A 15,015-nucleotide genomic window follows, 5' to 3' on the forward strand; every position below is an offset into this window, starting at 1 on the left:
ATCTGTTAAAAAAAACTCAGTGAGTCAGACTGTGGAGGTGAACTTGATAGGTTGGACTGAGAGTGTAGAGTGAGGGGAATGGGTAAAGCATCTGTTAGGTGGATCCAGGAATGGAGGATTTGATTGGCAAAGATTCAGGTGGAGACAGTGAGGGCTGGAGGTAATGAATGGAGACCATAAAGGGCAGCAGATAATGGAACCTGATATGAAAGGAAGATGAAGGGTGGAAGTGGGAGCGATGGTGGGCAGATGGAAAGGAGGAGGAAGTGAATGGGAGCCTGCTGGGAAGAGTGGTAGGCAAATGGAGCAGGTGGGAAACTAAGTAACAGGGGTGGGCTTGGTAATGCGCAAGAAATATTTAGTCATTTTCATCCTTCCATTGAGAAACTGTGAGAAAAGTGTTCGTTCCAAAGATAACTGAAGAGATTAAGGATCGACAAAGATTCAGAGCAGATACTTAGAATATTGACCAAAAGAGTTGTGACCCTGAGGTTTGGAGGCATCTTGGAGACTGATAAAGCACAGGTGACCCAGGATGGAAGAGAATTCAAAAATATGAAAGTAAGGAATATGAAACAAATTCTTGTAAGAGATTCTTTCAATGATCAAATGGAATGCAAGTTCATTTTGGTCCCTTCAAGGCAGGACAGGAGAATTTATAATGGGAAATGAGGAAAGAGCTGAGATGGTAAACAAGGGTTAAGTGTACTGATAATAGCAAGGAGCCAAAGATCCAATATAAGCAAAAAGACTAGACCAGTTAATGGTTCGAAAACCTCCTTGACCAAATGGTCCACAGCACCAGGAAAAGGGTGCATAGATTTCCAGAATCACCTCGATTCATCTTTTTGAATTTAGACATACATCACGGTAACAGGCCCTTTTGACCCACGAGCCCGTGTCACCCTATTGACCTACAACCCTAGTACGTTTCGAATGGTGGGAGGAAACCAGAGCACCCAGGGGAAACACACGCAGACACGGGGGGAAGGTCCAAACTCCTTACAGAGAGTGCTGAATTTGAACCCAGGTCATTTGGCGGTGTAACCACATTGCATTGACCGCTAAGCTAACTGGGCCACCCTTCTAATACAATTCCAAAAAATTCTCCATGTTATAAACAAAATGTGCTAATAAGCTAACGTAATTACAATAGATTTTTTGTGAAATTCAATGTATATATTTCTCTGGGAAACAAAAATTGGATGGGATATTCAGAACTGTTCTATCCACAGAGATAATCCAGGGAATGGAGGCAGGGGGATATAAAGCAGACGGATAAACAACTGCATGGGATATGTGCAAAGCCATTATTACAAGAAAAATAGAGTTAACCACGTTCAAACATTTCAACATTTAAATTTTAAATTTAGACATACAGGCCCCTTTGTCCCACAAGCCCATGCCGCAAAATTACACCCAATTGACTTACAACCCTCAGAACGTTTCGGATGGTGGGAAGAAACTGGAGCCCCCAGGGAAAACCCACGCAGACACAGGAAGATTGTACAAACTCCTACAGTCAGCGCCGCATTTGAACCCCAGTCTCGATCACTGGCGCTGCAACAGCATTGCGCTAATCGTGCCGCCCATTAAGAAATAGAAGTTCTGTTTAACAAAGCTGGAAAAGATTTTTGAGGGTGCAACCATGGGATTGCATGGTTGATAGTGAGAGCCAGTGGATTTATGTCAGAACGTTCACAAACTAAAAAGGACTCATGAGGTGGTGAACAATGAATTAACCTGGATTAGAGGGCTAGTGAAAGGCAGAGGATCGAGGCTAGGAATAATTGGATCATTTTCAGGTTGGCAGTCAGTAACTGATGGGGTTACACAAGGATCAGAGCTTCAGCTATTTACAATTTATATTAATGACCTAGTTAAAAGGATTGGATGTAATGATGCCCAACTCAACGGTAAAGTGAACTGTGAGTTGGATGCAGTCTGGAGAGGAATTTCTTTTTTAATTAACTTTTTTTTTGGGGGGGTGAAAGTGGATACCATTGGCAAAACCAACCCATCCCTAATTCCTCTTACAACAGCAGTCTTCTTGATGAATGATGTGGCCACTTGCTTTCGACACGGAGAACATAGATTTACAGCACAGTACAGGCCCTTCGGCACCTACCTATGTAAACCTACTCAGCAAACTAAACCTTCCCTACCTCACACCCATAACCCTATATTTTTCCTGTCTAAGTCTTTTAAATGGCTATGGAAGGAGAGTGGGGGAGGGGGGGGGAACTAGTGGAGTTGTTTAAGTGAACTGGCGCGGACTCGTAGGGCCAATATGCCCTGTTTCCACGCTGTACACTGTTATATGGTTTTGACACAGCAATGCTGAAGAGGCAGTATTTCACCAAGGGCAGCTTAGACGAGGCCCAGTGGGCGATGGTGATTCCATGCACCTGCTTCCACTGTTCATGCTGATGAAGGATGAATGGAAGATGGTGTCAATGTCATTTGAGGTAGTCACTTTAGGTGCTCTGGGTGGTGTAGGGGGGGAATTGATTGATTCAGTGGGTTTAGTAAGATAGCATCAGGTGCAATATCATTCAGAAAAGAATGTTTCATATTGATAGGAAGATTAGCATAAAGGAACATGGTTTGGAAACTCATCTCCAAAGACAGAACATAGAGCATTACAGCACAGTACGGGCCCTACCCCCCACTATATTGTGCTGACCCGTGTACACCTACAAAACAAGCTAAACCCTCCCTACCTCATAACCCTCTATTTTTCTTTCATCTCTCTTCAATTCCCCTATTGTTCCAGCCTCCACCACCACACGGTAATGCATTCCAGGCCCCTACAACTCCGTGTGTAAAAAAATATACTCCTGTCATCTCCCCTAAACTTTCCTCCCTTCACTTTGCACAGACATCCTCTGGTGTTTGCTACTCCCACCCCGGGGAAAAGGTCCTGACTCTCCACCTTATCTATGCCTCTCAGAATCTTGTAGCCTTCCCCTCTTTCTTTGGTCCAAAGTGAAAAGTCCCACCTCTGCTAACCTTGCCTCTTAAAAAAATATTTTCCAATCCAGGCAACATCCTGGTAAATCTCCTCTGCATTCTTTCCATGTCCTTCCTGTAACGAAGTGACCAGAACTGAACACAATATAAAGTATGTTCAGAAGCAGACAAGGTTCATCAACAGATGCACAGCAAGCATTAACCAGGGCAAGTAATGTGTGGGCTTATTGAAAGGAGGCTGAGGGGACATGGTAAAGAGATCTTACCATGGTGTTCCAGGCTTTAGAGTCATTCAGCACAGGATATAGCATAATGGGGAAGGAAGAAGGCAAATCATGAAAAATTACGAAGAAGACCCTCCAACGGCTATACTTTGAAAAGAGTTTGAGGAGAATCAGTACATCACTAAAGACTCTCAGAAACTTCTACAGGTGCACCGTGGAGAGCAATCTGGCTGATTGCATCACTGCCTGGTATGGATGTGCCAACACTCAGGTCAAGAAAAAATCCAGAGGGTTGTTAACTCACCCTGCGACATCACGGGCACCGGACTCCTTTCCATCGAGGAAATCTACAAGAAGCAATGTCTTAAGAAAGCAGCCTCTATTCTCAAGGAGCCCCCACCACCCAGACCATGCCCTCTTCACTCTGCTACCATTGGGGAATAGGGTACAGGAGCCTGAAGACAAGCTCTCAGTGGCACAAGGACAAATTTTTCCCCGCTACCATCAGATTCTTGAATGATCGATGAACCACAGACACTACTTTACTTTGTCTGTTTCTCTTTCTTGCACCATTTTTATTTATTTGGTAAGGTGGTTTATATAAAAGTTTGCACCATGATTGTTGCTGCGAAACAATAAATTTCTTGACATGTTCATGACAATAAATTCTGATCCTCTTCTTGGCAGTCCCTTGGGATTAAGGATGACAGTTCCATTTCAGTTTTATAGATTAGAGTCATAAGCTTACACAGCAGAGAAACAGGCCCTTCAACCCAACATGTCTATGCCAGCCTTTTTGCATCTATACCAGCGTCTCCAAAGTGGTGATATCGAATCCTGGAGGTCGATGGGACTATCCAAGGGATTGATAAATGCCTGGGGGTCAAAAGGGGGTTGATAAATGCAGGGGGGGGGGAAATCGGTTGAACTTTTGCAATCGAAAGCAGGGGCATATCCACAGAAAATACTGCCTATAGCAGGGGTTGCCAACCTCTTGCGAGGGCTGGCATTGATGGCCACATGTTGTATTTGGCTTCGGCCTTTTACTACATTGAAAGGACGAAGGAGGGTGGATGGAGCAGTGAAGAAAGAGGTGTGTGTTCTATGTATCTTGGGAGGGTGGCGGCACCTCCCCCGGGTCAGCGCGCACACACGGCCCACCCCATCTCTGGTCAGCGCCGCCACCCCCAACCCCCCGGCATTCAAAAAATGATGCTGGGGGTGGGGGATGTGGAGTTCCATGCCTGAGGGTCGATGAGAGATCAAGGATTCCATGAAGGATTCGATGGTCTAAAAAGTTTGTGGGCCCCTTTAATCCCATTTGCCCACGTGAAAAGAGTATTCACCTATGCCTTGCCTATATTAGGTCCATCATTAGGCCTCTTCACTGTAATAGTGACTCCACCACCTCTCCTGGCAGCACATTGAAAATATCAACCTCGCTCTGTTTAACAAAATATATCCGTCCACTTCCCTTACAATCGAATTGAGTCGTTCATCATCCTCTGCACAAAAATACAATGAGAAGCTTAGTTTTGCATCATATCAAGTTCAGCTCACTCGGGCACCGTTTTGGATCCACAGGGGAAAAAAAATTCACAGAAAATGGTAACAAGATGAGCGGTGCAGTTAGCACAACGCTGTTACAGAGGCCAGCGACCTTGATTTGAATCCACTGCTCTCTGTAAGGAGTTGGTACGTTCTCCCTGTGACCTGTGTGAATTTCCTCTGGGTGTTCTGGTCTTCTCCCATGTTCAAAAAGTACAAGAATTGTAGTTACTTGGTATGTTTGGACAGCCCTGACTTGAAGGGCCTGTACCTTTTAAAAAAAAGTAATTAAAAAAAGTTACTCATGATGACTATAACATTTAACTTTAATATTAACGTTGACATAAAAGACTAATCAAACAAAATTTAAATAAAATCTAACACCAGCTTCCCTGTCACCTTCAACCTGTGTCCTGTTGTTTTTGTAAAGGGGGAAAAAAAAGATTTTGACAAGCTATCTTTTTTTATGCCTCCATAATATCTTTGGTCACACTTCAGCTTCGAGGAAGAACAAGCCCAGCCTATCTAATCTTTCCCCAGAATTAAAATCCTCCAATTCCAGGCAAGATCCCAGTGAATCTCCACTGCATTCTCTCCAACACAATTACAGGGCTTTGACCAGTCTTGATCTCACCACTCAAGGAAATGCACCCTTGCTGTCAGAAGCAACGCAATCTACATTCACAAATTTGATTCTCGGGATGAGTATGTCAAAGATTTGAGCATTTCCCCCTCTTGTTTCCTCCTTTGTCATGGAGCCTGTGGCCCCGTGGTGTTCTGAGTGGGGTAGAGGGATCCAAGGAATGTAATTGGAGTGAAGATGCTTGTGAATGAGTTAGCATGTTAAGATGATTCGTTGAAATCTGTTTTTACAAGCTTCAGCTGAGTGGCTGTCAGAATTTTTGGTCCCATTATCCTGTTTGACATGTCAAACCTCCTCTTGATCGCTTGATGTTGGATTAGTACTGCCAGCTGTTCCCTTCACAATTCTGTTCACCATAAGATCCAACATAGTTTAGTCGTCAAGTGCAGCAGGTAATGAAGAAGGCAAATGGGATGTTGTCCTTCCTTACAGTGAAACATGAAAGTCTTCAGATGCTGTGAAACACACTGAAATGCTGGAAGAACTCAGCAGATCAAGCATCATCCATAAGAGGGAAAGACACATGATCGATGTATTGGGCCTGAGCCAGTATTGTTGTTCTTTGCCAGAGGGTTGGGATTTAAGTGCAGGGGGGTGTTCTGCTGCCACTGTACAGGATACTGGTGAGACTGCAGCTAGGGCACCGCATGCATTTCTGGCCTCCTGACTTGAGAAAGGATATACTGGATTTGGAGGGGGTGGAGAAGTGATAACCAGATTGATTCTCATGAGGAGTTATGAAAAGAGTCTCTTCTGGGACAATACTCATTGGAGTTTAAATGTCTAATGGGAGATCTTAAAGAAACATATAACAGGGCTGCACGGTTAGCGAAGTGGTTAGTGCAATGCTGTTATAGCACCACCAACCTGGATTCGAATCCAGAGCTGTCTGCAAGGAGATTGTGTGATCTCCCTGTGTCTGCATTGATTTCCTCCAGGTGCTCTGGATTTCTCCCACCCTTCAAAAATGTACAGGGGTTGCAGGTCAATTGGATTAAATTGGGCAGCAAGGGGTCGTGGGCCAAAAGGGCCTGTTTTTGTGCTGTGTTTATGACTAAATTAGGAAAAGAATAGATAAGATAGAAGTGGGGAGGTTGTTTCTACTGCCAGATCATTAAAAACACAGAAACACTGGAAGAACACAGCCAGTCTCTCAGAGTCCACAGAAGGGAAAGAGACATTACTGACGTGTTGGGCCTGAGCCCTTCTTCAAGGTATGAGAAAAAGCAGGAAGATGTCTGAATAAAATACCAACAGGCAAAATGCGTAATTGGATACAGAGAGGAGGCCGGGAGAGAGCGAAGATGAGAATTGATGGCAGGGAGGGGGGGAGGGCAAGTTTTGTTCCATCAATACAGAGCTGGGGTAAAGGAGAATGAAGGAAAAGGGAAGGGAGAGAGAGAGAGGAGAGAGACGTGGGGTGGTGATGGGGGGTGGTGTCCACATCTTTATGACCTCCAAAGCCAGTATATTCTTTCTCAAGTCAAGAGAACAGAACTGCACTCAGTACCCCAAGCTGCAGTTTCACCAGTTCCCTGTACAGTTGCAGCAGAACCATCCTGCTCTTCATTTCAATCCCTCTAGCAAGGAAGGACAACAGTTCTGGCTCAGACCCGAAAATCGCAAATATATCTTTACCTCCTGCAGACGCTGTGAGGCCTGCTGAGTTCTCCATTTTTACTACAATCACTGCCAGTTTCACTCCACTGGCAGGTAAGACTAGAACCATTGGACATAACCTTTGGGGAGTGACTGCTTCTTCTAGAAAGTAGTGAATGGGGATGTCTTTGCCAATGAAGTTTTGGTGGCCACCTCATTAAGTATATTTAAGACCCAGTTAGATTTTTGTATAATTGGGAATTAAGGATTATGGGGAACAAGTGGGTAGGTGGAGCTGAATCAATGACAAGAATAGCTATGATCTTGATCAGGCTTGATGGACCAGATGGCCGAATAATACTCCAATGTTCTTGTGAAAGCAGAAAGTGTTGGAAACACTCAGCAAAGAGACCTGGACAGTGGGAAAGGTCTTCCACCCAAAACTAACCCCGTTCCTCTCTCCGCTAATAGTGCCTGCCCAAGGAAATGTTTCCAGCATTTTCGGTTTCCATTACATATTTCTAGCATCTGAGGTTTTCATTTTGATTTGCAATTTGGAAGGAGAAATAGTGGGAACATTAGGGGGAATTTCTTCACACAGAGAGTGCCAAACGAGCTGAAGTGGTGAATCTGGGGTCAGTTTTAACATTTAAGAAAATAAATTGGACATGTGCTTGAATGGGAGGGGTATGGAGGGCTTATAGACTGGTGCAGGTCAGTGGGCGAGGCTAAATAATAGTTTGGCGCAGACTAGAAGGGCCAAAGAGCCTGTTTTGTGTGCCATATTGTTCTATGGATTACAGAGCAAGTGTCCTTGTTGTCAGTGACCTTTTGAGAAATAATCATCTCAAACAATTTTTTACTTCATTTGACAAAAATAATTTGTTTACCAAAACAAAGATCAACTTTGGAAATATCTTGCCCTTAAGATATGAATCACTCTACTTTCATTTTGATTGCTCTGGGGCAGGTCACCTGGAGTTGATCATCAATTTAAGTGAATGGAATTTATCCTTTGTTTCTCCAGTCCCCTGCCTCTCCTGGGGTTGAATTGCAATTTTCAACCTTTTTCTTTCCATGCACATATAACTTTAAGTCATCCCTATGTCATAGGTGCTCTGTGATTAGTAAGGGATTGCTTAAGGTGGTATGTGGGTGGAAAGAAAAAGGCTGAAAACCACTGTTTTAATCATCCCTAATTGACTCCAAAGGAAATGGGCCCATGACGATTTTTCTCAAGCAAATTATTTCCGTAACAATTGGGTCTAAAGCAGCGGTTCTCAACCTCCCCTTCCCACTCACATTCCACCTTAAGTCATCCTTTATTAATCACAGAGCACCGATGGCATAGGGATGACTAAAGGTGGGATGTGAGTGGGAAGGAAAAGGTTGAGAACCATTGGTTTAAGGGCAGCATATTGGCACAACTAGAGGGACTACAGCTTAGAGCTCCAATGATCCAGCTTCAATGTGGATCTCCGGTGCTGTCTGTGTGGAGTTTGTACATTATCCCACACACACACCCCCCCCCCCCAACCGTGTGTGTTTCCTCCCAGTGTTCCGGTATCCTCCCACATCCTCAAAGTTGGTAGATTCATGAGCCATGATAAATTAGTCGAGTTGATGGGAAGATGGCAAGATCTTTTTAAAAATGGATCAGTGTAAATGGGTGTTTGGTGATTGAAGTGACTTGGTGGACTGACGCATTTGTTTTTGAGGCTGAACGCTCTATGTTCGGACACAAATTGCCAAAAATGTGGTGTAGCAGTGCCTGCTCTTCGGTGCCGTGAGTATTATTACATCTCCTACATGGGGCTCATTGTGACCCCACGGTTGTGGGTGAATTGTACCAAGTGCCAGGGTGAGAGTGTGCATATTGTTGTTCTGGCACTGCTCAATAGTCCTTGGAGCTAACGCTGTACCTTTAGGTTCTTTTTCTTGGCATGTAATAATGCAAAAATTTGATATACAGGAGCTACATAAGCCTTTGTTTTCTGTAAAGGCAAGCAAGAGTTGCCATTAGCATTCTCAGGTTCTTCAATAATAAGATAAAGAGAAGCTAAAGAGATTTAAGTGAATGTCTTGAGAGACACGTGGATTCGCGTTGAGCACTCCTGCAGCCTCTGCAGCTGCACGTCTCCTGTTCAAACCATCGGCAACCTGAGCTCCAGATCCAAACCTCCGATACGATCAGGAAGCCTTCAGTGCCCGAGTCCTCTTCGGGAGCCCTTCATGCCCTCAGCGCCCTCTAGAATCTTGGTTGCGATACCTGGTTCCCATGAGCCGGTCTCCAGCAGCCCACAGCCTGTGGTCCTTTGACCATTTTCCTACCATCCCACAGCCAGCATGGGCCCTTCGACTGCAAGTCTCCAGCAACCTGCAGCCTGCGTGGGTCCCTCAGCCAACTGAGCCCCTCACTAGTCCGCTGCCATGGTCACCTTCCTATAGGGTCATCTCCCAGGCTTGGGAATGCAACTCAATGGTGATCCACGATTGTGGTTTGGAGGAGGAGATATTGCTGGATACTGTGATTCCCTGCTCATCCCCCTGGGAACGTGGTCAAAGGACCCACAGGTTGTGTGCTGCTGGAGACCGGCTCATGGGAACTAGGTATCGGAACCGAGATTCAAGAGGGCAGGGACACATGGCAGAATGCCCTGACAATCAAAGGGGATGGATGGCTGGCATCATGGCTGGGTCCACAAAGATATGAACGTGAATGTGATCTTCTACAGTGCAAAGGAATCACAAGAAACCTTCTGTTGGATCACTCCCATAGTTCTAGTGGAAACAACCTCACCAATTCCATCTTATCTATTCTTTACGTTTTTTTTTAAATTTCTTTAACCCTTCGGACTCCATGTCCCTGTTTTCAGGGACCACCCACAAGCTCATTTACTCCATATCCTGGGGTTTGTACTGTAAAGGTTTACCCACGGATCCAGTCCAGAGTATACATTAAATTGGCCTAAAGCAGGGGTGTCAAACTCAAATTCACAGAGGGCCAAAATTAAAATCTTGGACTAAATCGTGGGCCAAACTAAATATTTATTGAAAATTTTCAACAACATCTGCATGTTTTCTCTTCTTTCAACATATGTAATATTAAACTTTTTCTTATTAAAATAAATGTTTAATAATAGTTTTGGTTAAACTCTTTCCAGAAGAAGCATTAACAAATAAAATATTCAATAAATAATATTTCTCTATAGCCTTTAAGCTCCTTTTAAATGTTTTTTTTTACAAGCCAACAAGTCAAAAAAATAACAACTTGCTTCAATGACAAACAGGTTTGTCTTTTAAAATGATGAACATATAGTTTGCCTCCCACCTGTCTTGAAAGGTCCTGTTTTCTGTCTTTCGTTTGGCCATTTTTCGTAAGAGGTTTATTACATGTGAGTTAGGCAACAGGTCGCAGATGCTAATAAAAGTAAAGAGAGGAGGTGGGGGCGATTAGCGGGCTGACGGGCCAGCGCCAACACGTTTGCAAAGCATTCTGGGATTTGTAGTATTAGCTGTGCATGCGCTATACTGGCGCGGCGACCAACGGGCCAGCTCTAATACATATTTGATATGATCTTGCGGGCCAAATATAATTATATCACGGGCCAAATTTGGCCCGCGGGCCTGAGTTTGACATGTGTGGCCTAAAGCATCAGTGACTTGGGTTCAAATCTGACGCTGTCTGTAGGGAGTTTGTACATTCTCCCTGCGTCTGCGTGGGATTCCTCCGTATGCTCCAGTTTCCTCCCACCCTTCAAAATGTACAGAGTTTGTAACTTAATTGGGTGTAATTCGGAAGGACAGGCTCATGAGCCGGAAGGCCCTGTTCCCGTGCTGTATGTCTACAATTAAATTTAGAAAAAAAATGCTCCCCTGAATCTTGAGGCTATTTCAATATTCATCCCACCTGCCAATGGAAACAACCTCCCCAGTTTTATCTATTATTTTCATAATTTAGTATGTTCCATTAAGATATCCCCTCACCCTTTTAAACTCCATTGAGTATCGACCCAGGTGACTCTATCTCACCTCATAAGATAACCCCCTACCTCCAGAATCAACCAGGTGATCCACCTCTACACCACCTCCGAAGCCAGTATATAGCATTGGTGAGGCCAAACTTGGGAGTATTGTGTACAGTTTTGGTTACCAAAGTATAGGAAAGATATTAACAAATTGGAGAGAGTGCAGAGATTTACTAGAATGTGGCTGGGTTACAGGATCTAAGATATAGGGAAAGGTTAAATAAATGAGGGCTTTATTCTTTGGAGCATAGAAGGTTGAGAGGCGATTTGATTGAGGTTTTTAAAATTATTATTAATAATAGTCCCCAGTTGACTTGGAGAGTGTTTTTCCTTTAAGAAAGGAGGAGATACAAACAAGAGGAGATGAGTTGAGAGTTAGGGGGCAAACGTTTAGAGGAAACATGAGGGGGAACTGCTTTACTCAGAGAGTGGTGGGTGTGTGGAACAAGCATCCAGGCGAAGTGGTGGAGGCAGGCTCGATATTAGCATTTAAGGAGAAGTTGGATGTGTATATGGACGGGAAAGGAATGGAGAGTCACAGGCTGAGTGTAGGTCAGTGGAGTTAGGTGGGAGAAAGTGTTTGGCATGGACTGGAAGGGCCAAGATGGCCTCTTTCTGTACTGTAATTGTTATATGGTGATAGCCTCAATGGAGAATGCAGAGCAAGGTCATTGCACATCAAGCATTTCATGGTGCAAAGAATGAGGAAAGAACAGGAAAATGGTACAAAATGGGATTAATGTGGATGGGCAAAAAGATTGTCATGGACCAGGATAGAATGAAGGTCCATTTCTATACAGTTCCATGACTCTAGATGTCAGCCTTAACTGTATTGAATAATAAGGCAGATATGAATCGCCTGATGACCATCCAATGTGCCTATGTTTTGTTTTGCAGTCACTGTTCTCTCTAATCTGTGCATCCAGTGCACAAAAGGAAATGAATGTTACCTAAAATAAAATCTTAACTAAATATGCTACTTCGTAGAATGCAATCATACTGTATTATATTAAAATATGCCAGAACAGTTTTATTAGCCATGAGAGATAGGCTGTGCCAAAATTATCTTGAAGCAATTTCAAGTTGACATTATCACAAGCATTCAGTACACACATATCATTATCACAGGAAACAAAAATGTCCACAACATAAGATTTTTGCGCACACTGATTACTAAAAATTAGAGGGAACGTTGGTTACTATGTCCGCTGGCCAAGCTTCTGTTGCCTGTGCCACCAAATCTGGACGAAAGGGCCCGAATGCTACGTCACCTCCAATCAGATGGGAGAAGGGTGAGCAATTTACTTGAGAGGTATGTGGAGTCCTTCACAATGTTTATTGCCTTTCACTTGCATCGAGTATTGTAGATATCCTTTGTGGTCTATTAATCTTTTCCACTGACTTCATTATCCTCTGCAGGGTCTTGCAGAGGATATAGTTTCCAAACCAAGTGGCGATGCTCTCGATACATCCTCTGTAGAATGTAGTGAGGATTTGGGGTGGGAGGTGAACTTTCCTCAGCCTTTGTAGGAAGTAAAGGTGCTGCTGGGCTTTCTTGGCTATGGAGCTGGTGTTAAGGGACCACGTGAGATTCTCTGCCAAGTGCACTCCAAGGAACTTGATGCTCTTGACGACCTCAACGGTTGAGCTGTCACTGGTCAGTGGAACGAGGTCCCCCCCGGGCCCTCCTGAAGTTGACATCTTTTTCTTAACATTCAGATACAGACTTCTGGCTCTGCACCAGTCCGTTAGTGACTGTACTTCATCTCTGTACGCTGGCTCATCATCCTGACTAATAAGGCCCATCAAGATGGTTCAAGCTGCGTTTAGCTGCACAATCATGGGTCAGCAGAGTGAACAACAGTGGACTAAGCACGCAGCCCTGGAGGTGCTTAAGCCTCACTTTCATGTTCAGATCTCTTTGTTCTTGGTATGTTAGAGTAAGGATATTCTCCCAGGTTTTAGTACTATATCAAGGAAGTGGTCAGTTAATACTTTACAATGAGCTTTTGAAATCACATTCTCAATTTCTATTTGACCTCAATGCCCATAAGATTGTTCCACACAGAAAGAGACCATTTAGCTTGTCGTGCCTGGATCCCAAATAGGCAAAAATTCACCATGGCCTTGTGCACCCTGATCACCAGGAGATTGGAGGAATAACACCTTATTTTCCGTCCAGGCATCCTCCAGCCAGATGGCATTAACCTCGACTTTCTGCTAACCTGCTCACCTTTTCTTACCCCTCCCCTTTTCCAGTTCTCCCCCTTTCCTTCCCCCTCCACCATCTCTCCTCCCCCGATCACTGCTATCCCCTCCCTCCCTTCTCCAACTATCATCTCCTGCCTTTGCATCCCCCTTCTCCCCCCCCCATCCTTTTGTTCGGACGCCTGCCAACTCTTTCATACCTTGATGAAGGGCTCAAGCCCGAAACGACAGTGATGTATTTTTTACCTTTGTTGCATAAAGGACACTGTTTGACCTGCTGAATTTCTCCAGTATTCTGTGTTTTTACTTCAGCCATGGTGTTGACAGATTTTCATGATTTACTCTTCACCTTTAACTATAGTCCTGCAGATTGAATTTTCTAAACATTTTAAATTTTTAAAATTTAGACATACAGCACGGTAACAGGCCCTTTTGGCCCCCAAGCCCATGCTGCCCAATGACACCCAACCCCCAGATGTTTTGAAGGGTGGGAGGAAACCGGAGCACCTGGAGGAAACCCATGCAGACATGGGGAGAACGTACAAACTCCTTACAGACAGCACTGGATTTGAACCCAGGTCATTGACGCTGTAATAGCATTCTAGCCACTACATTAACCATGCCCCCCAAGTTTAATTTGAAGATTAGTTTTGAATTTACTTCTGCCATCTTTTCATGCCGTGCGCCATGAAGATTATTCGTGGCAAGGCAAATGCAAAAGGGATTTAATATTATGGTATTTGGATTCAAATGGTTAGACTATGATATAGTCAAATGTTTAAGGAGTAATTTGACTGATGTTTGCAGAATATTAGGAGGAAATGGAGTTACTGTAAGAAAAAGAAAATCATCTGCATGGTTGGGAGTAATGTAAAAAATTTCAATAAAACACAAGAGTCTGCAGATTCTGTGATTGCAGTCAAAGCATAGAAGTGCCAGTATAATATCTTTACCTCCCATGGATGCTGTGAGACCGGCTGAGTTCCTCCAGCATTTCATGTGTTTTGACTAAAAATTTTCAGTGAAGACTTGAGGAGGAGAAATGAAAACAGATCATGCTGGAATTAACGGGTCAATTCTGGCGATAAGCCTGAAACGTTGAATCTGTTTTTCTCTCTCCACAGATCCTGACTGACCTGCTGAGTATTTTTTTTTATTTCACATCTGCCCTCTTCCTTTTATCTTTTTCGGGAGTGACGAAGGGCAACACTTTCTTCTCCCGGAGGGGTGCTAGAGATGTGGCACTCTCATCGTGACTGTTGCCAGATCAATTCTCGCCTTTAGAGCTGAGATTGACAAGAGTTTTATTGGTGGTGTGGAGCCAAGGTGGGCTCGTAGGTCCACCCGGTGAACGATTGCATTGATCCGAAAGATAACGGAGTTGGTGGGCAATGCTTATAGTGGGACTGGACACAGAGATACAAGTCAAGTAAATGTGTTTGAAAGTGAATTGATCTGATGGCTCTTCTCCTCCATCCCTCCCCCATAGATTTGAGGAAAAATTTTGAACAGGATCCACAAGCAAAAGAAGTGCCTCTGGAAGGGAAGATTATCCTACACTGCCGTCCTCCTGAGGGAGTTCCCTCTGCTAAGGTAAGAAGATGCTTTTTAGCTATCACAAGTATCATTCATTTCAAAATTCAGTGATGTTATGATTGCCCCTTGCAGCTAAAGTCCTCTGACCTTCTCAGTGGCTCACTCCCACACGGGGATCTTAACTTGGAAGTCAGATGTGTGTTTGGGAACAGGTAGATGGCATTCTGAAATAAGTTTTTGAAAAGATTGCATACAA

The 15,015-nt window shown here is 44.0% G+C and overlaps 1 protein-coding gene across 1 annotated transcript in view; it reads left to right on the forward strand.

The window, feature by feature from the left end:
* LOC138754147 (netrin receptor UNC5D-like) overlaps positions 1-15,015 on the forward strand; it is a 483,772-nt gene that overhangs the window by 333,207 nt on the left and 135,550 nt on the right. Inside the window, exon 4 of the mRNA XM_069918008.1 lies at positions 14,713-14,816. Within this exon, the coding sequence (XP_069774109.1) occupies positions 14,713-14,816 (104 nt within the window). The remainder of the gene's footprint in view (positions 1-14,712; positions 14,817-15,015) is intronic.

This window comes from Narcine bancroftii, chromosome 2, assembly GCF_036971445.1.
Source record: "Narcine bancroftii isolate sNarBan1 chromosome 2, sNarBan1.hap1, whole genome shotgun sequence".
In the NCBI taxonomy this organism is placed as follows: Eukaryota; Metazoa; Chordata; class Chondrichthyes; order Torpediniformes; family Narcinidae; genus Narcine; species Narcine bancroftii.